Here is a 27,788-nt window from a genome sequence, read left to right as displayed (position 1 = left end):
TGCCAGATAAGATTAAAGTAATTATTAATGATACTGGAATGCTATTTGAATAAGTCAAATGGCAAAAGCCTTTTAAAATTTTGCACCAAGTCCAAACAGATAATTAAACCCTAGTTTTACCGTGTTCGCGTCTAGACGCTAGCGTCTAGTTGCCGCTGCCACGTTCGTTTTCACTTACAACCGAGCGAAAGGTCCAAGGCGATCTGTGAGCTAACTGGCCATTCGCGAATCATCCATTCATTCAATATCACGCTAACTTCCTCGTATCAGTTGCCAAAAACGTCACGTGACGTCATATCTAGCGCGATTCAGTGATACACGTTCAATGCCACAACTCAGTCGTGTTTTGTGTTTATTTAGTGTTATGTGATTAAATACGGGAATAAATTAATGCTTCGTCAAAACTGATATTCGTTATCTGTGGAACAAATGTGTGCAATGCCCGTGAGTTTTTCCAGTGCAAATTTTGTTTGGAGGTGAATAGTGTGATACGTTATAAAGGTAATTATATCTAAATAATTTAATGAATTGATGTTTCATAATCAATCAATCAATGTTCCTTTTTCGAATTATCAAACATTTTTGAATCCCTTCCAATATAATCAATTGTTATTGAACTATAATTACATAATTCTTGATATTTTTTTTATTTTAAATTATTTTTCTATATAAATTTGGATTAAAAGGATGATTACTAGCATAAGTAGCTATTTTGACCTACTTTTCCAAGATGTAACCTATAGTAATCTATGAACTAACCAGTTTTACGTCTCTACTATGATCTCTTCACACGTGAGTGACGTTTAAAATTAATGCTTAGAAATTCTCATCACAATGTTATTTATCTTCACAAGGTCATAGTCGGTAGCGGTAACATGTGATCGAATGATTTGGATACTTGCTAAAAAGTGATTTAAACAAAATTATAGTTTTTTATTTGCAAAATAACACCGTAAACCGACGATTAAATAAGCAAGAAAATTGCAGTAGTCGATTTTGGTGGGTATTTTAAACCGTATGAATAATCAAAGAAAGTTATTGCTAATTTTACAGCTATCAGGACTAGTTGCAAGTCCCTTATGTATTATTAAAATATTGTCGTTAGGGTAATAATAATAGTCTACTAAATAAATAGTCTAAACGCAGTATTATAAAACCGTGACATAAATGAGTACATACCTAAATATAAATACCGTAGCTTTTGAAATAAAATGTACGCAAGAAGCAAACTTATTAACAAGGATGTTCATCTAGTTACTATGATTGCGAGTAATTACTTACATATTACGTTTTTTTAAATCTTTCTAACAAGAAGCTTGTACACAATAATTATCACTAATTTCTGCGTATTATACGCCAAGGAGGCAATAATAAAATGGTATCAATGGGAAACCAATTCCATAATAACAAATAAATAAATGATAGTTAATGATCAACAATTCTCAGAATGGACTTCGTGATCGGAGGTCTGGCGGGCGCCGGGGCGACCATCGTCACAAACCCGATGGACGTCATCAAAACCAGACTGCAACTGCAAGGAGAGCTGAAAGCGAAGAGTGAGCAGACTACGCGGTACCGGGGCATATTCCACGCCCTATACGTGATAGCAAGAGCCGATGGAGCCCTGGCTCTGCAGAAAGGCCTGGCTCCGGCCATGGTGTTGGGATTCACCATGAATTCTGTAAGGTTTGTTGGCATTTTGGGTAAAAATTTCTCGCGTTATCGTTGTAAGAAAACATTGCAAAAAACCTAACATACCAACCTTTATTAAGCCAGCGTGTTGGAATGAGGCCTAAAGCCTCTGCGTATTTGGTTCCAATAGGCCGGCATGATTGTCGACTGTCGATTGGTCATCATCTCTCGTAAGTCGACATTCTACAGGATCCCACAACACTATCAGTTAGAGTGGGGTCACTTTTCGTGCTTGTATAAAAAAGGGCCTAGTCCAGTAGTTAGATAGTCAGGCATAGCTGGTATTACTACATATATTATTACAAATATTTGGTAGCACCATACAATAAAATATCGTCTTAACCGAACCCTGTCATTTACGGAAGGTCAAATACATGAATATATATTAAATATCCTCAATTTTTTTTAAAATAAGATCCCTTTTATATCCAATGATGGTATCGCTCTTGACTTTGTTGAATGATTATCTAATAAATATATTACGGAAAACGTTACGCTAACGTTATCAAACTTTTCTTATCACGAGTTGTCTAATTTTCTACGAACAAGGTCTTTGGGCAGACTAGACTGATAAGGCGATATACCTCTATTATATTATTATATAATTAATAAGTGAATGAATTAATCCCTTCTAGTCGAATTTTGGCTACGGCGGAAACTCTCAACAGAGATCAGCCAAGTACAGAGGAGATTTTGTTAGTCCACAAGTGTGTGCGCATTACCCAGGTGCAATCTCTGTTCCTTCACTCAATAGTGCAGTAAGAAGGCAATCCGATATAACCGGAGAGAGATTAGGCGCAGGATCAACGGCTTTACGTGCTTTCTTTGGCACGGGGGTATCACACTGATAACTTCCTGTCTCCGAACTGCGACTGAGTAATTTTTAAGATTGAAAAACCCAGTCACAATTATTATTTTTGACCCGATCTGGAACTCGAACCCAAGACCTTAGTCATATTCGTGATGCGTACGCATAACAACCACACTACCGAGGCAGTCAATGTATAAGTAAAAGATAAATAGAATTAATAAGACGTAGAAGATAAATGTAAAAGAATATTCGAGTGCAGGTCCAAGACAGAACTATGGAATCTAAACTTTTAAATGGTATTGAACTATTATTTAAGGAAATGCGTGTTGTTTAGGTCGTGGAGCGTTTAGTTAAATATATTATAGCACAGACGGTATAGTCTGAAACATACGTATAAAAATGGCTTTAAATATTATTTGGAGATCTGGTTTCACTTACAGAATTGTCATAAAAATTTGCGTTTCAGAATAAAAATTTATTTTGTTTACGTTCATATATACGTAAGCTGCCTACATCCAACATAAAATTTTCGTGAATTTACCGAAATTAATCTGTTTCCCGATTTGTCATTTATTTCCTAGTACAGCAAAAAATAAACAAAGGAAATCAAAGTATTCGAAACAAACATTGTTTCTCGTTTTTTAAATATTCATTAGCTTCCTTTACTGATAAATCATTTCTCATAGAGTTAAATGGACTCTTGGTTGGACTCCCCTCCTTCCAATTACGTTTTTCCTGTTATAATCTATCGCTACCTGTTTATAATGGATGTATGGCTTGAATGCTTTCTTACCTTTAAAAAAGGGAAAAAAGAATAGAATGCAAGGGGTCATTTTAAAACAAGATCCATTTTCCAAAATAAAAAATAATTCTGTAAACGGCATGCATTTACCAATTTTTTTTAGCACGGGCAATTTTAATTTTTGGGGAGATGGTAGCATATTACACCAGCCCGTTCTAAACCAAAATACAACATGTTATTAAACCTTTTTAGATTAGGCATGTACCACATAGCAGAAGTCCAAGGATGGACTAAGAACAAAGATGGCGACATCAGTATAAACAAAGCGATATTCTGGGCAAGTGCCAGCGGAGTGATGAGCGGCATAGCTGCCAACCCTGCATCAGTAGTGAAGACCAGGATACAAGCTGCAGCGCATCCTAGTATAGCAGTAGGAAGGCAGCATAGATATAACGGTACTATTTCGAAATAATGTATACCTAGTTTTTTTATATCGTGATTTCATGTAAATTGTAGCTTCTGCTCGCGGTTCCGCCTTCGTGCTAAAGTTTTCTGAGACAAAAGTAGTCTATAGCACTCAGAAGTAAAGTATCGTCATATTAGTAAAAAAAATCAAAATCGGTAATAGTTCCCGAGATTAGCGCGTTCAAACAAACTTTTCAGTCTTATATAATAGTAAAGATTCCCTTAGAATACTTCTAGCTGGTTTCCACACCTACTTGTTTTCAAAATTCAAAATAAACCTTGTAAAATTCCAATTATTATGTTTTAGTGCGTAATAATGTCAGAATTTATTATAAGCAGATGAAAAATTTTACGTAATTTTCAGGAATGTTCGATGGTATAGCGACCATCTACAAGACTGAAGGCATGAAAGGTTTCTTCGCTGGAGTCACAGCGACGTGTACCAGGCTAGCTGTCGGTAGCGCAGCACAGCTTACCACATTTTCCGCGTAAGAAATTTTGGAACTTAAATTCTTTTTTATCCCAGAAGACCGAAAGCGACAATAATCACAGGATAATTTTAACAGCCTATGACCATCGTCAATGCTAGGGGGATCGTAGAAAAACAACGAAATAATACAATATATGTAGGTACACCAATTACCTACCAAACTGATTACTGGATCTAGTATTTATGACAAAGCATATATTTGTAGAACGCCCTAAAAGTTAAGAGTAGACGTAGCTGTTCTTGTAAAGATGTTTTATTTTTAAAAGTTTTATCTTTTTCACAGTCCATTGGTCTGCAAACTATAGTAACCTAAGGAAAAACCATTGCCCATAAACATATAATCATGGATGAACCATCAGACTTATGAAAAAAAATTGAGTTCAGGAAACGGGAAGAGAAGATTCTACGCAAATCTCTCAAAACACAAAATGCAACACAAATTGACTCTTCACGTCGATAATCGCCCGATCGGCCATTCCATACAATTTATGCCGGAAACAATTTTGGCTACACTACTTTTCAGTTAATGGAAGAATAGATACATCATACTAACTACAAGATCTTAATATTTCAGCGCAAAAGAGAGGTTACTGGCGCAAGGCATATGCACAGACTCGCAAGTCGGTCTTGCATTCTGCGCGAGCGCAATAAGCGGGGTGGTCGTCGCGCTGGTCATTTGCCCCCTCGACGTTACCACCGTCCGCCTTTACAACCAGGGTAAATCTCATTTTAATATTCCAGAGCGAAAGAAGAACTTCGCGCGCGGGGCTTCTACGAGCATTCGCCTGCGATGCTCGCGTTCGTTGCGAGCTTATTTAGCAGTATTTTATGTGTCATTGTCGAAACGCCGCTCGACGTGGTCAATACGCGGCTTTACAATCAGGGTAAAATATTTAAGAGCTTGGGTACTTGTGGCTGGGTTCTAACTTCTCACGCGCTTCTGTCAGTTGCATTAATGTACTTGTATGTTATCAAGTATACGCCTTTAGGTTGGGGGTTTCAACTTAACCACGTCTTATATATCGGCACTGGTTATTGATTTATTAACGCTAATTCTAAATTAATAAATGTCTAATCTCACACCACTAACAAAATTTTATTTATCATTTCAGGATCGGGTGCTCAAGGAGGTCTTCTATATACAGGGATCCTAGATTGCCTAACGAAGATATACAAAAAAGAAGGCCTATACGGCTTGTACAAAGGTCTTGGACCTTTATATTTGAGAATAGCACCCCACACCACACTGTCTCTGGTTATATGGGACATGTTAAATAATATATTGTTACATAAAAAAAGTTGAAGCTAATCATTGGTTTTATTTATAAGCCTTCATTAAATTGAGATCGTGTTTTAAATAAAAGCAAATTTATTACTAAAACTATTTAATAAACACAAATGTTATTAACAATGAGCGTTAGGTGGTGAAAATTGTATTTCCCATTCAACGTCAGACGAGCTATCGGAATTAACATCCACATCATCGCAGGAGCAACTAGCAATCGTCTCAATATCCTCATCAGAGCAAATGCAATCTGGATTATTGGCATCATACGGCATAAGTCCTATCGCTTGTTGGTAAGTTTTGTAGCAAATGTCTTCACATAACTCCGGATGGTAAGGATCTGACCAGACTTCGTCAACTGCTTTAAGTATTACGCGTCTTCGATGCACTTCCTTTTGCCTTTGTCTTTCAGCGTTGCTTTCATTAGCAATCTTGTATACTACTGGAGTATATTCTGTATCTTTCTCTCCTGTTACTTGCATTTCAACTCGGTATTCTCCATCTTTCTTCTTTATTATGAGCGTAGGTTTATTTTCAACACGTTTTTTAAGTTTTTTCGTTGGCTTTTTTTCTTCATTATTGGAACGTCGAACTTTTGCCTTGTTCAGTTTGCGTAGAAGACATTTAGAGATAGCACCTGGCTTCCAACCGCCAGCCACCTGAATTCAAAGGACTATTTAATACAAGCATTAACAAATCATTTTTTACGTTAATGATATAAAAAAATAAACAAAAATGCTTACTTGAAAAAAACACGTGATGTCTCCAAGCACATTAACGTTGCAATAACATTGAATATACTCAATAATTACACTTGAATAATTCTAAATTTTAATCTAGCACTATCCTGCGTCTTGTGTTCCCGAGATTACAAATAAAACACGTGTTCTCGGATAAAACAGAATACTCTCATAGGTCAATAATATTTTATTTAACTTACATTTTATAGAACGTTACATAATTTGACTTATCACATTACCAAAATGTACTTGCACTTAGTAAAATAACTTAACAACAAATTAGTTATTCAAACCATATACTTGGACATATCCAGGACAACAGTCAACCAATCTGTGTGGACGCACATTTCGTTTTTGTCATATATCTCTCCAGGTGCTGCTGCCTCAAAGTTTCGCTGTCTATGAACGAATGGAAACACGGCTCGTGGAAATCGCTTAGGCTGATTCCGTAATCTTTAAGTGCATTAATTCTCTCATCCGGTCTTTTATTTTTGTAGTCTTTAAGCTTAAAGTAAGTTTTACGACCGCGAGCGTCTACAGAAATGACACCCTTTTCAGGAGGAACAGGATGTCGACATTTATGCCTTTCTTGGAAATATGTACGAGAATCATAGACACCAGGAGTTCCTGGTTGATGCTTCCCTGGTCGTTTTTGCTTTTTGGATGGCGCTAAACGCGGAACAACGGATGGTTCTGGGATTTTCACATCCTCTCCAGTGGCTAAGATATTTTTCAAGGCAGCTAGGAGCAATTTCTTGTCTTGCCCGTGGCCAACAATGCCCATCTTAGACAACTGTCTCGGAGTTATATCACCGAAACAACTCCATGTTGTTTCTGATTTTTTATAATCTAGTTTCAGTCCAGCGCCTTTTCGGCCACCCACGCCTTTGCCTTTCTGTGGTGAGGTGTCTCTTGGCCTTGAATAAAACTTCCATCTACCTTGACTGTCGATGTAGCCATCTATGCCGACCACTAACCACTTACCGCCAGTTACTTGGAACTTTCCAGTATCCGTGTCTATTTGCTCACCATTGGGTCCGATAAAGGCATTCGGGGCCCACCGGCCGTCAGGTGCTACGTAACCATCAACATTTATCTCCAACCACTTGTGCTCAGGGCTCCAAAAGCCACCTAGGTCACTACATTGCTGCTTACCATCGAGGCCTTTAAAGAACCTCGGAACGGGATTACCATGTCTATCTATGAGTTTCACTTTGTAATCAAGGTATGTGTACTGACTGCTATTATCTGTTTTAATAACCTTCTTTCCTTTGAAAGTAGGATTGAACATCGCATTAGGCGGTGTAAATTCTACTATCCATTCATCAGAGTCTGTATCAGAACCTATGGATGATTTTGCTTCGGAACATGAACAAGAAACGTCAAGGTTCGTATGTTCAGCATCAGGTTGAGCAGGATAACACGGACATTCAGGATTTTCAGCATCGGGTAACAAACCTAAAGCTTGCTGATATGTCTTTAAACAGATATCACGACACACGTCCCTGAAGGCACTCTGTATAAATTGGCGTTGAGCTCTCTCTTGCCTTCTCTGCTCGCGCTCCTTCCTCTTCTGCCGTTCACGGTTCTCTTCTTCGCTTCTGCCTATTGTATAAGTTAATGGAAGCTTATCTTCAAATGGAATTTGATTTATAGCTCTGGGTTTTGCGTATGCTTTCATAGTCTCCATAGTAATAGTGTATTCCCCTTCCTTCTTTTGAACGACCAACAAAGGCCTCTGAATGGGTCGTTTCTTTTTTGTTGCATCTTTCTTCTTCTTTTTAGTGATTACTTGACCTGGATGTTTAGCCATTTTGAGTAACCTAACCACATGTTTATTAGTTGCGCCTGGCTTCCACATAGGACGAAACTAAAAAAAAAAGAAAACATAAAAAAAAACCTTAAATCCCTATACCTATCACGATGCAGATTGCCACATACCTTCATCCCAGGCACATCTTCAGCAGTCCATAACCATCCCATATGCTTAGGAACCACGCCCAAAGTTCCAGTACATGGAAATGTGCATTGACTGTGTCCAATCTGAGGAGCTACAAAAATTACATAAAACCGAGTTATAAAACGAACTAAGGGATATCTTAACCAGACAAAAAAAATTAATAAATACATACGTATACCTTGGTAACCGTAATTGAACTTGAACCTGTCATCTTTCTTTTTCTTTTTTCCTTTCTTTGACTCTTTTTCGGATTCAGCGCTCTTGTCCGCAATAGATCGTTTATCTGATCCTGCTGATTTCGAACCACCTTTAAAACTCTTTTGACTTTCCTCGGGTTTTTTCTTACTATCGCTGCCTGAGGTGCTCCATGTTTTTAATTTATTTTTATCTATCAATTTATGATAAATAGGACAAGGAAATGTAGTGTTCTCTGTTGGTTTAGTTGGCATATCATCGCCGGTAATCTCATAACCCCCGCATACGGTACAATAAGTAGTTTTTTTTGTGAAACCAAAAGTGCATTCGCATGAACAAAAACATGGCTGGTCCCCAAATTTCATTTTTGCTTTCATTCCACCAACCACTTCTTCTATTTTTTCAGTAATGCCACAGCATTCTTTATTAAGGTTAGACATGTCTAAAAGAATGCGGTCATCGGGAGGTGATGGAACTTCTTTATGTTTTCTATTATTACATTCAACTTGTTTGCATTTAGTGATGTTTATCAAATTGGCAGCCTCTGCTGGTAAATCTAACGAGCAAACGCTTTGGGAACAAGTATTATCGCCATCTTTTCTGCTTGGACATTCGCTATCACAAATCCTAAATTTATACTTTTCCTTTGATTCTTCAGATTTCCCTTCCGAGCTTAACTGTTTTACTGAAGCCTTAGACGAATTAGGATCCTTATCGAAATCATTTTCTACCGTAAAGTAACCCACACAGTAAACGCTATTACCAAACGGACCATTATTACCACCAAAGATGTAATTTAGTATATTGTACTGATCGCGATTAACCGTCGTGCAAGACTTAGATTTTATTAATTCAATTTGTTTGCATTTGTCTACGTCTGTGTCACTTCTTACGGGAGTAAGAATATTCTTGACAGACGGGTAATGATTACTATTGTCGGTAACTTTGTCCTTCATATTATTTATAATAGGTTTATCTTCAGGCTGATCTTTTTCTGTAACATTATCATGTGTGGCAGGACTTTTGAGTGAATTTAATTTTTTCGTTTTCTTATTTGCACCTCGATACAGCGTTTTAATGATTCCGGTTTCTTCCAATATGTTTAGTGGAGTCCGCGGATTCTCTTTGACTGTGCTTAAAATAGTTGTAGGTTTAGAATCAAAACCGGTATACATAAACGTTTTTTGATTTCCTTCAGACAGAGATCTAAATTCAGATGTAAATTTATCTTTTAGGTACGTCAACTTTATATTCAGTTTTATAGAAGCCATTCGTTTTGATGTGACTTCATCAAATATATTATATTCACCGCTAGCGGAAACATTACAAAGTTCTTCTTTTCTGTGCAGTCTGTTTAAGAAATCGATAAAAACGTAACTCCAAGGAATGTGCGTAGAACCAAGCCTGTCTTCAAGGTAATCCTTGTGCCAAACCGACACCTCCATCTGGTAGTTCTTCATCCTCGATATTAGTAAGTCTATATTGTAAACAAACAACACAGATTGACCCGTTTGTATTTTAGAGTCTGCTGGTGACTTTTTAGTAGGCTTATTGTCTCTAACCTTCGTTTTGCCTATTAATTCTTTTTTTCTTAACCGCTTAGGTAATAGTAAGTTCAATTCATTAGGATCCTTTAAACTGAGCGTAAATACGTCTGCAAATTGACTTCTTATATAAAATTCTTTACAGTTTATGTAGCTCTTTAGTTCTTCGACAACAATCTCAAACAAAAACATCGAATCCGATAGAGCCATTTTGTATAGTTTTTACACAGCCATTAATTACACTGTAAACAGTCAGATCACACGTTTTTAACACTTAATAATAAATTTTGCAAAATAAAATAAGAAAAAACTTGCAATTTATTACATAGCCGAAATTTGAATGTGTCAATTTTTCAAATACGTAGTTGTCAATCTGTATATTTTTATTTGTGGCCAGTAATGTTATTACAAATTTGTGCAAATAATAAGGTTTAATAAGTTTAATCAATATAGGTCGTAGGTAGATATTAGAACAGCATCGTAAGCGCCTCTTGCGTCTTCTGGGGTCTACATACCTACTGAGATAAAAAAACAATGAAAACATGTATTCTCTATATTTTATTTATCGCACTTCTAGTTGAAGACGTGGGAGTTCTATCAATTGGAGAATTAACAATGTTAATCGGTGGCTTGTTTGGACCCTCGAAAATAGTGAACGGCGAAATCTTCTTTCTATGTGTGTTCGATGCCCTATTAGTCTTAGCTGGCACCTTTAGCTCGCACAAATCATCATATAACTTAAGACCTTGCATAATCTCTTTATACTTAGCCAGTTTTTTCGAGTCAACGCTTTTTTTACGGCCTCCAGCTGAATGTTGTATGTGACTTCTATCATAATCGACGGAGATACTCATAACGAGTGGAGTTTTACCTTTGTCAGAAGCGTGTGATACGGTCTTATTCACTTTAGTATCTTTCCCTTTACCTTGGGGTGCCAAAGGGTTCTTTTTGTCATCGCCTTTAGCAGGGGTTACCTTGCCCTTCACATCCTGTGCTCCTTTCCCCGGAGGTTCTGGTTTCGACGGTTTTACATCTTTCTTATTTATTATGGATGTGGTACACGTCGATTTGGACTTATCACTTCTCGGCCTACCTCTCTTAGAATACCATGCCCACTTACCTTCCTTATCGATATAACCATCTATTCCAATCTTAAGAAGATGCCCGCCGCTGTCAGTGAATGATCCTTCATCAGCGGTATAAATCATGCCATCTGGGCCGGTGAAACTCATTGGCACCCAGCGGTTATCCACGCCGATATATCCGTCTTTATTAATCTCCATCCATACGTGATTAGGTCCCCAAAATCCACCCAAATCACTGCATTCCTGTTTACCATCAGGACCTTTAAAATACCTTGGCACAGGATTGCCGTGTTTGTCCAATAGTTTGACTTTATAATCTAAATAGTTGTATTGGCAGTCATTATCTGTTAACACTGGCGGATGTTTAGCTTTAGAATCCCATTTAGATGCTGGAGGACTGAATTCAATTACCCATTCGTCACCATCAGTATCGCTACTTGAAATACTTCCTTCTTCAGAACATGAGCAAGATTCTATGGCAGGTGACAAATTTTGAGCTGGCTGTGCAGAGCATGGACATTCAGGATCGTTAGGATTTGGTGTAGGGAGCAATCCTATTGCTTGATTGTACGCTTTTAAACAAATCTCTTGACATTTGTCTTTAAATGATGATTGTAGCAATCTGCACTTCCTTCGTGTTTCTCTCCGTTCTCTTCTCTCACGTAGCTTCTGTATTTTATATTTCTCTTCTGGAGTTTTTCCTATAGTGTAAACTATGGGCGGCTGTTCATCATATGGATATTGAAACAGCAATCTCTCTTTTGAATATTTCTTGAATACCTCCATTTGGACTGTGTATTCTCCATCTTGTTTCTTTACTACAAGCGTAGGTTTTGTCTCTACTTTCTTCTTCCTTTGCAACATAGCTCGTTTTTTCTTTGCTATTGTATCAACTCCCTCTCTCATGGCGCGGTATCTTCTTACAAGAATTTTATTAGCAGCGCCCGGTTTCCATTTCGGACGGGGCTAGATAAAAAAAAAGAAAAATAAACTTTGTCCACGCTATTATAAATTTATTATCCACATTTATTTAGTTTAATATATTATTATACCTCTCGATATTCTGTATAAAAGTTGTTTTATATTTGCAAAAAATGCCAATCTAATCTAACTAACATTATAAATGCGAAAGTTTGTGAAAATATTTGAATGTTTCTAAAAAGTAGATAAACGTAGAAACAGCTTTGGATATACATGATAAAATTTGGGACACTGGTAGACCATTTCCTATACTAACACAAGCTATACTATCGCAATAATTTACTCCCATGGGACATTATCGATTTTTTTTATCAGATACTTTTGTATTACCTTCATCCCTGGTATGTCTTCAGCAGTCCAGTTCCAACCCATGTGCTTAGGTACAGCAGGATACGGATATTTCGTTTCTGGTTTCTTTTCTACGATGGCTTGCGCTAAAACAGAAAAATTATGTAGCAAAAATAAAAACAATGCCTACGAGGAAACGTCACTTGATACCTACGCTCTTCTTGCACGTTTGCAGTAAATTTTCCGACCTTTTTCTTTTCCTGTTTTACTTTCTTAGTTTTTTCCTCAACCTCTTTTTTTTCGGACAACCCTTTCATAGAACGAGAGCTAGCCAACTTTCGGTCAGAATGCCCAGATCGAGAACCAACAGTCCTTGCACTCTTAGTACTTACAGTATCCGGAGCTTTTTTCTGCTTATCCTCTTCAGGCCAAGGACTAGGAACTTTAATGTATTTTTTATCATACAATTTGTGGTATACGGGACAAGGATGAGGCTTGGCATATTCAGGCTGATCTTTCATATCATCCCCCATACACTCGTATCCACCGCAAACAGCACAATAAGTTGTTTTGTTCGAAAATTTAAATGAACATACGCAGTCGCAATAGCAAGGGTCTTCGGTGTCCATAGTCTTGCGTTTCTTGCTCATCACTCCGTCAACTATAAAGTCTTTCACTCGCTCCGCAATATCACATGACTTCACGCAACAAGGATTATGGATACCGGTAAAATCTATGACTATATCGCTGTCAGCGGGACTCGGAGGAGATGTAGCGCTTTTATCAGGACATACAGGCATTTGACACTTTGACTCTGCAAATTCTTGTTTGTCAGTCAGAGACGTAGAACAAGCGGTTTTAGAACACGATGTTTTCTCCGACGTTTTTACGCTGGGACATTCCGTCGAACAATATTTGTATTTAGACGATCCCGTGACAGGAGTACTGCTTCCTCCTGACTCTTTTTCAAAGTCATGTTCGACGGTAAAATAAAATACGTTATATACCTGATTTTTATTTGATTTCCCAAAAGGACATGTCTTTCCTCCACAAAAACTGTCACTTGTGCTATCGTCGCATTTCTTTTCACATACAGAATCGCAAGAATTTTTCTTTTCTAGTGCATCTTGCATTTGCTTCATGCAAGCACATTGAGTAGACAAACCTTCTAAGTTAGAACCCTGACTGAAGACACCTTCGTGTCTAATAAACTCATTAATTTTTTCGGCTAGAGTACAAGCTTTACTTCCACAAGGTCCAACAATTTCACCAATATCAATTTCTGTATTATCTTCCTCGACAAGATTTTCAATATATGCTCTGATTTCTCTAGCTATTCTACAATCTGGTCTACCACATGGACCTCTTATATTAGCAATATCGAAAGTAGCTCCAGGTCTGCTTGCAGTATTCCTATCGCCCCTACATATAGGACATGGTCCAGATTGGACTTCATTTCTAAATCTTTCAGCTAATTTGCCCGAAGGCCATGAGGTCTCTTTGCAGTAGCATAATTTGTCAATATCAGTCGCCTTCACCCTCGGTTTTATCGTTGGACGGGGTGTTAACATTCTCATATTGTCATTGCAAGATATTACGATCTTCCTAATGTAATCTATTATTCGATCAATGTCAGGAGCAGTTTCTGGAGCTTTGTATATTGATTCTGGGGGTTTGTCAGCGTTACCCATACAACAGTAGTCTCCTTCATTAAAGAATGTTAGATTCGCACCAGGAGCGTTTTTATAATCTGCAAAAATCATTGCTTTCGGTTTAGGTTTATCTACGACGTAGTTGTTTTCTATCTTATTACAGTTTTCTACAAAATCTTCATCAGTAGTTTTCATTGTGCATATGTAAGATGTCGTTTTAGAATTGATGCCAGTGTATAAATATTTTTTTATTGTAGGATCTTCCGATAATGTGCGAAACGATGTAGTCACTTTATCAGTTAAATAAGATAATTTAATTTGTATTCCCAACTTAGCCATTGGTTTAGCAGTGCCTTCTTCAAATATATTATACTCTTCATTTAATGTCACTGGCGGTATCACTTGAAAATCTGCTATTTTCTCCAGATACGACAAAAACATAGGATCCCAAGGTATAAAAGTAGATCCTATGAATACCAAATTATCTTCTTTGCTCCAAAGTGAAACTTCCATTGGGAACTTTTTCATGGTTTGGATAAGAAATTCTGCACTGCTAGAAAACAAGACTGACTGGCCAGATTGTATTACTGGTTCGGGAGGTGGCAATTCGATAGCGCCTTTCTTTCCTGGCTTTGGTTTTGGAGGTTTCTTTGCCTTTTTCTTACCAGGTGGCTCCGGCGGTAAGGGAGGTGGCTCAGGCATTACTATGTGCATTTGTTTAGGATCTTTTAATTCTAGAGAAAACACATCAGCAAAGTCGCTTCTTATTACGAGATTGCGACTTTCGACCAAACTCTTTACACTTTCTACCACTACCTCAAATAGAAACATAGCATTTGATACAGCCATATTTTGTTTATTTTATGTTTTCCTTCTTTAATCACAGGACTTTTATATAAACATAATATTTAAGGGGTTTTTATACTATTTTTTTCTTTATAACACGAATAATTTTATATAAACAATTGTCGAAATGACAAAATGTCAATTATATAAGTTATCTAGATTTTTCAGCCTTTCAATAAAAAAAGATCTGATCAATGTAATGCAGATGCTATACCTAGGTAGGACAGGAAATTGATTTTTTTTGCTAAGTAATTTTGTACAATTATAAATCATAATAGATGGGTAACGATACCAATTGCCCAGCTAAGCTGTAGGTCATAACAAATTATGCCAAATATATAACCATACACACACTGGTATATGGAACAAATGTTATCAGCTGATATGTCATCTTGACGTACAGTTGACGTATTTTCGAGATGAATTATTACGAAATCGTGAAAAAGTAATGATAAAAGAAGTTTTTCCGCCGTGACCTCCAGTTTAACGAGGCACATGATGCGTGAGCCCGACTATCTGACGAAACGTCCAAGATGACTTCGTAATTTATAACAATTGCTGTGATATTAATTAAATTAGGTGAGTACTGCGTTATCCATCAGTACATTTTGTGTTGCTTTTAGTCAGTAATCATTTTTAATATAACTATGCGTGCCGCGTTTCTCGTCTTATGTCATTAACTATTTTTAAAAATTAGTTTTCAATGCATATTATCAATTTTCGCTACTAAAATCCTAGTGAAAACAATGTTTAAAATTAAATGGAAATCATTGTTCTTGGTATATGTTCTTCACTGTAACTTTGTGAATTATATTTTAAAAATTCATTAATTTATACTATATGCTTATAAATAGGATGTGACGGCCTAAAAATAAATGAAATGTAGAGGCTAAATGTTACATTTTACTGAGTTTGTTCATTTCAATAAATGTCTTTTATACACACTGAAGTAGGTTAAAAAATCATATTTGTATTTATTTGATCTAATAATATTTAATCAATTTTAAACCATAAATATAAACAGAGTATTGAGATAAGTCAAACAATATTTCAAGAATTAATTAAAACATAGGTATCTCTAAATCATAAGTGATTTTAAAATGTATTAAGAAGATTTAAAAAAATATCATATGTGAATAGTAAATAGTATTTAACTCACACATAATCATGCATTATTCCCGAAGGGGTATGCAGAAGTGCAACCAAGGCACCCACTTCTCGTTAATCGTGTTTCGTCCCATGATGTGATAGGGAGCAACCCTATCGCCATATCGGGCACAAATTCCATACTCCGGGGTAATACTGCGAAATAAAACCCTAATATCACGTTGCCCTAGCCGGGATTCATAGTCGGGACCTCAAAGCTCTGCCGTACCGCGCATACAGTACAACTACGCCACCGAGGTATTATTGTACCAACCTCTAAAAACACCCAAATTATTTTGAGCATGTGATTGTTTTAATTTTTTTTATACATGCTATTTTTTTATTTGTTGCATGAAATTAAATATATCTATAGGCTATAAAAAGTGTGCAAAAACTTTGAAAAAATTTAAAACAATAAATTATAATTTAAAACAGTTCAACCATGGAGTTCCAAGTACACAAACATAAAAGATATTTCAAGATAAGATAATAAAACTTTGGAATCCCAAAAAGATAAAATAATATAAAAGTAAGACAAAATTTCCTTTGAAATTAACTTAATTGGCTTTAAGTATTGTGACAGATACTGGCAAGATATTTATTACTATTTATTTCTTATATTTAACAAAACTTTTTGCTTTGAACTACCAAAGTATCTACTACATCCGGTTACAAAACCTCAATCTTCTATAGTACAATGGACTTCGTGATCGGTGGGATGGCTGGTGTCGGTGCTGGGTTCTTCAGCAACCCATTTGACGTTGTAAAGACCCGCATGCAGCTCCAGGGAGAGCTACGGGCCAGGGGTCAGCATGCGGTGTATTATAAGAACATACCACACGCCATGTTTACTATAGTGAAACATGATGGAATCACAGCATTGCAGAAAGGTCTGGCACCGGCTCTGTGGTTCCAACTGGTTGTCAACGGAGTAAGGTATGTGATGTTTTGTGTTGTATCAACATTGCTTTTGGTGTTAAAGGCTTTATATTAAAGGATTACTTTCATAATGACACATCTATATATATAAAAATAAATCTCTATTTCCTTGGTCATCCCATCACGCGTGAACGGATGGAACAATTTCGTTAATTCATTTTTGGTGTGTTAATTATTGTCAGGAAAAGGTTGTCGTGAAAGAAAAAATTATGGAAGTTTAGCGCACATTAGAAAATTTAAAAACAGGAAGACAGTTAAGACAGGACAGCGTCTGTCAGGTCAGCTAGTTCAATAAAAAAATATATAAAATCACTGACATTTCTATGTTATACTTACATAACTTAATATACTATGCATTTTTTTAATAATTGTGCAAATATTATTACTTTATGCAAATTTTTAATGTAAACAATCATCAATGCTTCATAAGATTTCAACATAAACAAACCAGTTTATTACCAAAACATACATTAATTATAACTGGATAATATTTTTTTAACCAAATGTGGAACGAAATATGATAAACATAATAATATTATGTAAACTATGTTTTCCTTTGTTATTTAAATATTTCATATGAGTATCTCGCAATTTCTGGTTTTATCAGTTCATAAGGTTAAAATTCCAGCGAGAATTAGTAATGACAATGTTTTAAACTGGTGGATAGTGATTCTGGTGAAAATGTATCAAAGTTCAAAAAACAAACATACATCACACCTTTACCTCTGGAATGGTAGGTAGAGGTCCAACCAGGGCACCCACTTTTCGCCATCTGTGTGCCTATGATATGATAGGGGCGGGGCTAATCCTAAATAAATTCCAGCCTCGTCCTGATTCTGAGAAGAAAAGTCCTATATCGCATTCAAAGATCTAATATACACATTATCAAACTGTAAATTATAAATTGGATAACACTTGTAAAATACTTTAGCCTAATCAGCAATAATATATTGTTTTCACTTACTATATACTACACATATTTAATTATAAAGTGTGACAAAGGAAACATATTACATCTATACATAACTTCTAACTCGTCTGATGACGTTCAATGTAAATAACGACCGGCATTAGCGAGGATCGCGATAGGTTGCTTTAAAATATTACAAAGCATGGCGTTGATCGCTGCACTGTTGTTTTGCTGCTATCATACTGGTGTTAGGATGTATTTTATATCCGCCCGAGTGGCGACAACCGTACACAAGGTGTTAAAACCCGCCGTAGTGGTCCGCGTAAATGTCGCGTTCTGCGATCAGTCTATGTAAATCCGGTTCCAACAGGCCGACATAATTGTGTCGACTGTCGAGGGGTAATCATCTCTCTTCAGTCGACATTCTATTGGACCCCACTCCACTTACCATCAGTGGAGTCACTTTGACGTGCCTGTTTAAAAAAAATATATTGTATATATTAGCATCATAATTCATTACTTTAACAGGGAAACTCAATCAACAATAGTCCACAAATGAGCCTATTTGAGTATCCTCTCCACATTTATCGAGAGATCTAATTATGGACCAATGGTTATACGTACCTACTATGTTTACCTATTCGTTGAATTTTAGGTTAGGTATATACCAACAAGCAGACAACTACGGTCTACTGCGAGACGAAAAAGGCAACACCAAGTTTGCTAATAGTTTATTCTTTGGATTTGTGGCGGGCATGAGTGGGGCATTCTTCGGCAGTCCCTTACAACTAGTAAAGACCCAGTTGATGTCGTACTCTTCAAAGAATATCGCGGTGGGAACCCAGCACGCTCATCCTGGGATGGTAAACGCTCTGAGGAAGATATATGTAAAAAACGGTCTAGGAGGATTGTGGAGAGGTGCTCATGGGATGATGTTAAGGAATTCCATTGGTTCTGCCTCGCAGATAGCTTCTTATGCTATGTAAGTATAACAACAGTCATCCTTTTTGACATGTGTTTTTTTCTGCCCTTTGATCAATGCTTTACGTTCACAAATCCCCATAGAGTTGTGTTAGTTGTAACTTTAAGAGTTTATATATAAAACCTTCGGAGAGATACGCTCTAGGTCCTAAAAAGTAATATGCACCGTCAGCTTTTAATATTTATAAAAGAAAAAAAGAGTTAGATACTAATATACGGTATTCCTTCGCATTACAATTTTTCGAAAAAGATAGCATGTTTTGCTTTTTAATTTCAGATGCAAAGAATGGATGAATGACAACAACATGTTCCAGCAATCCAAATATCTGTCGGCGTTTGTGGCGAGTAACGTCGGAGCACTGGCCAAGACTGTGGGGTTGACGCCTATGGACGTCATCATGACCAGGCTTTATAATCAAGGTATACAATCAATTTCCCTAGAGTCACGATGCTTCAAGTTTTCTAGAATCTAGAAAAGCTGAATCAAATTACCACTAATCGAAAACATTTTAAATACTGTTAAATTAAAAAATCTTGACGAAAATATATCAGATAAATTGAATATACGCATTTTAAATTTTTCCATGGAAAATGTCAACTAAATTCAGCTAAAAATTCGAAACTCCATTCTAAGAAATGCGGGTAGTTGTCAGCTTGCGATTTATTGTAATATAAACTTTATTACTTCCAGCTGTAGACGCAAACGGCCGTGGCATGTTATACAATGGAGTAATCGACTGTGCTAGAAAAATCACACAAGCAGAAGGTCTATTGGCTTTCTACAAGGGCATAGGACCTACGTATTTGAGGCAAGCGCCTCACACGGTATTATTACTTGTCTTCTGGGACATACTGAAGGATTTAAGAAAAAGCATCGAATTGAAGGCGTGATACACGAAGAACGTTCGAGAAATACTTATAAGTAGCGTAAGTGATTATGTAGTACAAAAGATCTAGTATAATTATTGTATCCTAAAACGCGAATATCTTAAGCCTTAAATATTACGAACGAGTGCTTGTGACCTTTCGCGTAGTGTTGCCTATTTTAAAAAAGAAAACTTAATACCGTCACTAATGCAGCCAAATATATTTATCAATCTTAGTTAAATACCCGTAAGGCACATATATGGTTCCTAATGTAGGCATTAATCAGCAAGATGAATACTTAAGTTTCCAAGAGACAATAAAAATAACATTTAGTACAAAGTATATAAGGATCATAGTCCTAGTGAAATCTCGGTATCAAATACTGCAGATAATATAGGTTATTCTTTCATAATGAAAAGCTTATTGTATGTTTGTGTTTTTCATAATTCGGTTACTAGTTAGTAATCTGACTACCTAGTATACTATGTTAAACAAGTATAGAGTAGAAAAAAAAATACGGATCATTAAAAATATCAATACTTGGTCACTCAGGACATTAAAATTTACTTTATAATAATATTATCGAGTCATAAAGATAAATAATTCCGTAATTACATAACATGATAAAAAGCAAACAGTTCGAAATGATAACCAAACGTCCTCGAAGCGAAATCTCAGTAGAATCTCTAAATCGCTTCCTCATCATTCCATTGTTTGTAAACGATTTAAATTATTTATTCTTTCCCCTTCAGAATCTCTACTCAAACATACAGTGAGTGAAAAAAATAAATGTAATTATACAAATTGAGGATAATGTGACTTCGGCATATTTATCATAACTATTTTTAATGCCTTTTTAAATATGACTTAGTTTATGACAGTCATGTTCGGTTTTTAAGATGTTTTGTTTTTTCACACGTTTTCCTTGTGATTAGTGTGAATTTTCTATATGAAAGATAATGTGTACTTATGCGTCTTGGCTGTTAAATTGCTGTCCTTTACCAAAAAATGAAAAAAAAAACCCATTCGAATTTCAATTGTAGTGTTTATTAGTATCACAAGCAATATAGACGAAATGAATCGACCTACGAACGTCATAGTATATAATAATCAATGTAAATTTGTAATTATTATTTACGAATGAATGAATCAATAAAATGCTCAAAGGATTTAATGATATAAGTAATCATAATATAGATAAAATTGTAAGTATCAGTACTCCAACATACTATGTATCTTCCGTAGTAAAAAGTTGTATCTACCGCGTAAAGCCGATACGCTTTTTTATGTCAGTAATACCAGTAAATATCAGTATTATACAAATTTATTGTTTGTCCCCACTGTTCTGTTCTCAACCGCCATGTTTGATAAGTTTTTAATATGTTCTATTTTTGTTTATGTTTTCCATTTCAACAAACAAGGAAAAAAATATTGCATTAATAGATTTATCCAGTAGGATTATTCAGTTATATACACTTCTACTGTTATAGAAGTATATCAATCTGAAGTTAGGAATTCATTGGCAATCTAACTTTACAAGTGAATTGTGCGTTGGATTTCTTTTTGTGTTCTGTGTTCCTGTCACTAAAAATCCCATCGTAATAGCTTAGATAGAGTTTTTAGACTGATCTGATATCTTTCACAAAAACGCAGTTGTTTTTTTATTGCCAAAACCGAATACAAATACTATAAGAGCAATTTCTTTGATTGAACTGAAGTTATCCACAATCGGCGTCTTAGATAGCTTTTGTTTTCCGCGACTTATTACTAACTTCAGATCTGTCAACTTAAATTGCTTGTATTGTCCATCTACTATAAATGGTAAAAATCATCAAAGAAAGCATTGTGTCGTGAATATTACAGTATTCAAATGATCGTAACTTAGCATTTAAAGAGTACAAAGTAGTTTGTGTTAACATACGAATTTATGTTATCTTGCCGTTTATGAAATGTGTTTTTTTAGTTTTAGTATATGATTTGTTAGTAATATTTAGTAAATGTAAATGTTTGTGCTCAAAGTCGTAGCACACTTCGATGGCAATGACTTTACTATAGTTTCATACAACAATATAGAATACCATCAACATAATTTGTGTCGTAGTATATTTTTTAATGAACTGTGTAAAAATATGTATTTTTAATATATATGAGCAAAAGTTATTATATTTTTTGATAAAATACAATCCAGAGATATAATGTTATAGGCCATATAATTATTTACAATATTCAAAGTAATTATATATTTTTATAACTACTGTGAAATGTTCAAAAACCCAAAAAAATAAGAACATCAGTTATTAGATCTTGAATGATGTTAAGCATGTTGTTATTTTGTTATGTACCAATTGTTAATATTTAAGGATACCAAAGCTGTATTGTTATATTTAGTTTTTTACATTCAATTGACATAAACAAATAAAATATAGGTTATACTTAATGCTAATTAAACAAATTAGCAGGTGGACTCATACATTGTAAAATTAAGATAAGCCCTGTGACATATTGATATCCACGCCTATGATTTTTTTTATAGCTATGTTAAATAATTTATTGATGGAAATGCCATGTCATATAGTAATCTTTTTAACCGCCAATTGGTTCGATTTATCAAACAAAATAAATCGATTACAAATACTTATTTTAAATAAAAAAAATAGATGTGTACTTAAAACTACAAACACTTGAAACATCTACGGATGAAAACATACAATGTACGATTGCTAGTTAATTTCTTTGAAATATTAAGTATTAGATGCTTTTAATTATCAACCTAAACATGTGTTTATTCGACAAAATTTGTGGCAAGTCTATTCATTATTCATCCAATCATAAAATTTTGACATACTTCCGACAACAGACAGGTTACTTTGACAGCTGTCATGGGGCTTATCCAAAATTTTACAAAATATAGTAAGGATTTTCAAAATGTAGTCTTTTTGATCACCCGATATTTTAGTCTCTGTTTTGTATCTGCTAATAACTCGACCTTCGCAAAATCACCGATAAATAATCGATAGCAGCCAAACTATAAAAGAAGAAAAGGAAAGTATAGTAAATTGCACAATTCTGGAGACTGCCTGCTGATATGGAAATATAATGTTCAGATTTTCTGCGAGTTATTTTCTATGTTACTGAGATTAAAATATTACAGTGCCATAGTACAATTGTTATATGTATCTGATTTTAAATGAATAAAAATATTTCATTTCTACTTAATATTACATAATAGGTATTAAGTTGTTATTGGTACCAACCTTGTTAAGGCGATACCTCAAGGTCCATTTTCGGCTTTAATCTGGGTAACTAAACAAGTATTGGCAAGTAAAGAATTTAAATTCATGTCTAGTTAGTGATTAGTTCTCGCAGTTGAAAGAAAAACGTAAAAATAATTAATAATCATGGATATTTCTGCCTTTAAAATTTCGTCATATTAAATTTTAAAGGCCGAAATATCCATGATTATTAATTATTTTTACGTTTTTCTTTCAACTGCGAGAACTAATCACTAACTAGACGTGAATTTAAATTCTTTACTTGCCAATACTTGTTTAGTTACCCAGATTAAAGCCGAAACAAAATGTATGAAAATGGACCTTGAGGTATCGCCTTAAATTGTTTTACATATTTCATTTGTTACAATAAATGTTTTTTCATGCGAAATGTGATTATGTAATGTAAGCCATCTAGTGTTATAGCTGGCTTACAATTATTAGTGCAATAAACAAATTGTTGACTTAATAATGGTTTTTGTTTTATTCCTCAAAATACGCAGATGGAGGATTAGCAGGATGAAAAACGAAATATTTAATTAATTATTTTAATAAAATAATTTAACTTCTAGACAGCGGCGCTTACTTCAAAATCGCCCATGAACTGTAGGAATTGAAAACAACTGACTCTTGACTGCACTTTTAAGTGAAATATCAAATCCAAATATTAGATACCTTATCCTTCTAAGCAGTCATTACGACATATTAAAATGTAGTAGAACCTGACTACAGTTATAAGTTGTCAATACGAGCAATTCCTTGATTGACCTAAAGTTATCTACGAGTGCGAGTGAGACAACATAATAATTAGGTAATATTTCGTTAATAGTTTTATATTCTATTTCACTCCGTCGGCAATTAGTTAGTTCTAACTGTAGTTTGTAAATTACATATTGCAATCAATAGCCGATGAATCAGTAGCATCTTATAAAGTTGTAAGTAGTTATAAAATCAAATAACATTCCAATAAAACACTTATCATTACGCCAGAGCATATTTAAGACTTAGGATATAGATAACATGATAACACTAAAGTACATACAATTTCCTTAAACTTCTTTACTTTACTCTGAATAGATACTGAAACATAAACACTGACATAATTATGTATTGAGTAATTTAATTTCTTCCTAATTTGTAGACATTCATGCTTTTGATAAAATATTTAACCTTTATATTACACGATCTCTTTTTCTCTCTTCAGGTTAATAAAATGGCCGCCAAAACCAAACAAGATGGCGTCGCGCGTGACGTCACAGACCTGCTGATGGGCGGAGTGTCCGCCATGTTTGCGACGCTGTTCACGAACCCAATCGAAGTCGTGAAGACCAGGCTTCAGCTCCAAGGAGAGATGAAGGCAAAAGGACAGCATGCAGTATTTTACAAGAACGTATCCCACGGGCTTTTTGTTATAGCCAGGTCTGAGGGTTTGGTGGCGCTGCAGAACGGTCTTCCTGCGATGCTTGGGTTTCAGTTCTGTTTGAACACTTTCAGGTAACATTAATACTAGTGTTTTACTTCTACTATTTTGCTAATTAAGTCTACACTTAAGCACATAATACAATTTTTTTGTAAATTGAAAGCTGTGTTGATGTTCCTATTTTAAGGTATTTTTTAATAATTAGATATCCACTGCACCGTGGGCTATAAAACGAACGGCTATAAACCTGTAATGTATATTATGTACCTATCATTTGATGAACCTTTCAGACGGTATTTTTATTTACAGATTAGGAGTATACCGTATAACTGAACGTCGCGGTTATACCACGGACGCTAACGGTCGTACTTCCATAATAAAAGGCGCAGCGGCAGCAGGAGTTGGTGGGGCTTTAGGTTCAATAGCAGGGACCCCGTTCTTCCTGGTGAAGACCAGGCTTCAAGCGCAGGCAGCGAAGGCTATCGCAGTGGGCCATCAGCATAAACATGATGGGACTTTGGGAGCCTTGATGGACATTTACAGGCGTGAAGGAGTTAAGGGTGAGCATGTGACGACATAAAAGTCCTTTCAGTCCAAACAATATTATATTATTCATCGTCAATTGCACGTACATAATATTGTAACAACCTCCAGGTAATGAATACTAATTTCCTTAACTTTAATTTTACTTTTGCATTCAATGTTATTTATTAAATTCGGTTATGATTTTTTTTTCTAAACATTGTTACAATAGTTTTTCAATAATAAGGTTATAATAATTAAAGGCAAAGAAAGCAAGATTGTTATGATGGCATAACATATAATGGTATAACATTATAATGGTATAACAAACGTTTTCAACTGATTATCAATTCTATTAATTTGTATCCTCTAGGTCTCTTCCGTGGCGTGTATCCTCAGATTCCTCGCGGGGCTGTCGGCAGCAGTTCGCAGATGGTAAGCTTCGCCTACGCCAAACAGTGGCTCCGCGATCACAACTTGTTTGTGAACTCGCCGCTGATGCTGTCGTTTGCTGGCGCTAACCTTGGAGGCCTGGTGATGACGCTATGCTTGAATCCTTTCGACGTCGTCGCTACCAGGCTGTCTAACCAACGTGAGTAAAGACTGTTATTTTTAATGGAATGCTTATGGTAGTGGTGTCAGGATGAACAGTTACCACTGCCTATAAACAACCACAATGCCACCAATATCATGGTAGAGGATCGTATAAATCAATCTAAGAAAATCCAGTAGGCAGGATTGCACTTTTCTTCGTTCTCGCACTGTACAAAATATATTACTCTGTAGTGCGAGAAAATCAAAAATAACTATCCCGGCATCTAATTTCGAGTTATGAGTAACGTCATACGATCCTTATAATAGAAAGTTTATTTTAAGGCTAGAGCCTGGTGCCTACTACCCCTTAAAGGGATATATAATACGTTTTTACAAATCGATTTTCAGGATAATAAGCCCTGCGGACGCAGAGCAACAAAAATTCTATAGACTCATTTGAGTGTTCCCCTCCACGGAAATCTTTAGTAAAAGGCGAAAGATTTATACGTTTTGAAGGGAAACCAGAGTAATGATATCAGTGTTGTCCAGAACTCCATATCTAGTAAACGAGAATCTTGATAGCGCGATTAAGCTTTACATACAAGTAAATTTCGGAATGCACAGCGACATCTAGCGGCGAGCACTCATATCAGAATAACTTTATTATTAAGAAAACGCATAAAATTGTACATTCAGATTACAATAAAATTACAGAAGTAACAATAAAATTAACAGATACCTTTACCTAATTTATTTTATATGACTATGACAAGCAAGGGCACACACATCAATAAAATTGCTAAATTGTAATATGTTCACAAATTCGTCGCTAGATGTCGCTGTACATTTACGAGTAGTTCAAACAAATTATTGTATGGGAAGCTGAATCGCGCTGTCAAGATTCTCGCTCACTATGTATAGAGTTTCGGACAACATTTCACACATTACTCTGGTTTCCCTTCAAAACGTATAAATCTTTCGCCTTTTACTAAAGATTTCCGTGGAGGGGAACACTCAAATGAGTCTATAGAATTTTTGATGCTCTGCGTTCGCAGGGCTTGTGTTTCTTGAAAATTATATGTAACAACTTTTAAGTGTAATCACTAAAGTCATGTAATACACGCTTTTACAGATTCGTCTCAATTTTATTCCGAGTCTAATTATTAGTATACCATTGCCCATAATTAACAGGTTAAGGATTTTGTGATCCATCAAATCAGCTATCAGAACTTAACAAATAAATTATAGTACTGTTTGTTCAACAGTGTAAATAACGACTACCACGAGAATAACTTCATTAGCTGTGCACCCATCACTTTGATTACACGTCCCGTCACATGTTAACTGCCATGACAAAAAAAACATAAAATTCAAAGTTCCTTTTTTTGCAGCTGTGGACGCGCAAAATCGCGGTAAACTGTACAGCGGCATGATCGACTGTTTCATAAAAATGGCGCGAAAGGAGGGAGCCGCCTCTCTCTACAAGGGCGTGGGAGCTAATTACCTCAGACTTGGTCCACATACGGTACTATTGCTCGTCTGCTGGGACCAGTTGAAGATATTGGAAGAATATCTGCGTAGATGACGCATGTTGCTTGCAAACTTTTATAAATGCTGATCTTTCAGCAATCAATATATATTAACAATTTTTGTTTCCGAGATAAAATTTGAAAATGTAATTAAATCGATGCATTTATGATAAAGTATGACGCCATCACAATATGGTGCAGCCGTACTAGAGAGATAGCTAAATATTAATATTATTTTAATATTGTTTTAAAAAAATATTATGGTGTAGCCTGACCAGAAAATAAAGCCCTACATTCGTTGCGCCACTTTTGCTTTCACATATTACGTTAACTTTAAAGTTATCAGTACTACATATTACCCAATATTTGACCACAACATGGCGAGGTTCTTATTTTTCTGGTCGGGTTATATTTACATTGGGTATAAAATAGGAGTATAGAATTATTAAGTTCTAGGCACACAATTGGGCACAATGTATTTATGTTACGAAAGGTTTGTATAAATCTTAAAATTTTTAATACAAATTGTTTTTTTAATTTTCGGTAAATATGTTTTTTTGTATTAATATCTAAGTGAAATGATGTCATAGGGACATTTTAAATAACACAACGACTTATTACCAATTGGTAATAGGTACTTTTTGGATCACATTTGGTCCTTATGCCCGGTCCATAACTAACTATACTGTTGGTTTATTAATATAGTTATTAGGATCTGTAATACGTTAAGTGACGAGTAACTTTCACACGAACAAAGTGAACATTTAGTCACTTACGGGATACAGGAATGGGGAAATAGAGAATATGATACTTCATATGTGACATCATTATTTTAAATTGTGACATTAAACATTGTTGAATAACTTGTTTTTTATTTAAAAAAATCAAATGTTGC

General features: G+C 35.4%; 4 protein-coding genes and 2 non-coding genes across 9 annotated transcripts; 3 read left to right on the top strand and 3 right to left on the bottom strand.

Moving 5' to 3' along the window:
• Window positions 1-215: 215 nt before the first annotated feature.
• Window positions 216-5,509, top strand: LOC115451783 (solute carrier family 25 member 35). Of its 2 annotated transcripts, none has more exons than XM_030180157.2 (6): window positions 216-501; window positions 1,447-1,686; window positions 3,498-3,700; window positions 4,075-4,198; window positions 4,775-4,917; window positions 5,313-5,509. In XM_030180157.2, exons 2-6 carry the CDS (start codon window positions 1,448-1,450, stop codon window positions 5,501-5,503), a joined length of 900 nt encoding a protein of 299 aa, XP_030036017.2. In that variant the 5' UTR covers window positions 216-501; window position 1,447; the 3' UTR covers window positions 5,504-5,509. The 2 variants fall into 2 exon arrangements, with proteins under 2 accessions (XP_030036017.2, XP_030036016.2); XM_030180156.2 differs by lacking the exon at window positions 4,775-4,917 and adding an exon at window positions 4,942-5,084 and having other exon boundaries at window positions 217-501.
• Window positions 5,510-6,371: 862 nt separating this feature from the next.
• On the bottom strand, window positions 6,372-9,840 carry LOC115451786. The gene is made up of 3 exons (XM_030180161.2): window positions 8,364-9,840; window positions 8,167-8,276; window positions 6,372-8,095 (listed from the first exon to the last, which is right to left on the bottom strand). The coding sequence occupies exons 1-3, from the start codon at window positions 9,838-9,840 to the stop codon at window positions 6,548-6,550; spliced, it is 3,135 nt and encodes a 1,044-aa protein (XP_030036021.2). The 3' UTR covers window positions 6,372-6,547.
• Window positions 9,841-10,461: 621 nt separating this feature from the next.
• LOC115451785 lies at window positions 10,462-14,859 on the bottom strand. The gene is made up of 3 exons (XM_030180159.2): window positions 12,493-14,859; window positions 12,321-12,424; window positions 10,462-11,975 (listed from the first exon to the last, which is right to left on the bottom strand). Exons 1-3 carry the CDS (start codon window positions 14,777-14,779, stop codon window positions 10,476-10,478), a joined length of 3,891 nt encoding a protein of 1,296 aa, XP_030036019.2. The 5' UTR covers window positions 14,780-14,859; the 3' UTR covers window positions 10,462-10,475.
• Window positions 14,860-15,191: 332 nt separating this feature from the next.
• Window positions 15,192-27,756, top strand: LOC115451787 (solute carrier family 25 member 35). 3 transcript variants are annotated; one of them, XM_037439723.1, is made up of 5 exons: window positions 15,192-15,355; window positions 16,616-16,858; window positions 18,427-18,753; window positions 19,030-19,172; window positions 19,444-22,660. In XM_037439723.1, the coding sequence occupies exons 2-5, from the start codon at window positions 16,620-16,622 to the stop codon at window positions 19,641-19,643; spliced, it is 909 nt and encodes a 302-aa protein (XP_037295620.1). In that variant the 5' UTR covers window positions 15,192-15,355; window positions 16,616-16,619; the 3' UTR covers window positions 19,644-22,660. The 3 variants fall into 3 exon arrangements, with proteins under 3 accessions (XP_037295620.1, XP_030036022.2, XP_030036023.2); XM_030180162.2 differs by lacking the exons at window positions 16,616-16,858; window positions 18,427-18,753; window positions 19,030-19,172; window positions 19,444-22,660 and adding exons at window positions 24,093-24,382; window positions 24,618-24,868; window positions 25,204-25,422; window positions 26,756-27,756 and having other exon boundaries at window positions 15,194-15,355; XM_030180163.2 differs by lacking the exons at window positions 15,192-15,355; window positions 16,616-16,858; window positions 18,427-18,753; window positions 19,030-19,172; window positions 19,444-22,660 and adding exons at window positions 23,954-24,002; window positions 24,093-24,382; window positions 24,618-24,868; window positions 25,204-25,422; window positions 26,756-27,756.
• LOC115451792 lies at window positions 25,781-25,894 on the bottom strand. The gene has a single exon (XR_003939419.2). It is a non-coding gene; the product is annotated as a U5 spliceosomal RNA (small nuclear RNA).
• LOC115451793 lies at window positions 26,309-26,423 on the top strand. The gene has a single exon (XR_003939420.2). It is a non-coding gene; the product is annotated as a U5 spliceosomal RNA (small nuclear RNA).
• Window positions 27,757-27,788: the final 32 nt, after the last annotated feature.

The sequence above is a fragment of the Manduca sexta genome, chromosome 17, assembly GCF_014839805.1.
Source record: "Manduca sexta isolate Smith_Timp_Sample1 chromosome 17, JHU_Msex_v1.0, whole genome shotgun sequence".
In the NCBI taxonomy this organism is placed as follows: domain Eukaryota; kingdom Metazoa; phylum Arthropoda; class Insecta; order Lepidoptera; family Sphingidae; genus Manduca; species Manduca sexta.
The sequence above is the reverse complement of the archived record's forward strand: the minus strand, read 5'-3'. Positions and strand labels throughout refer to the sequence as shown.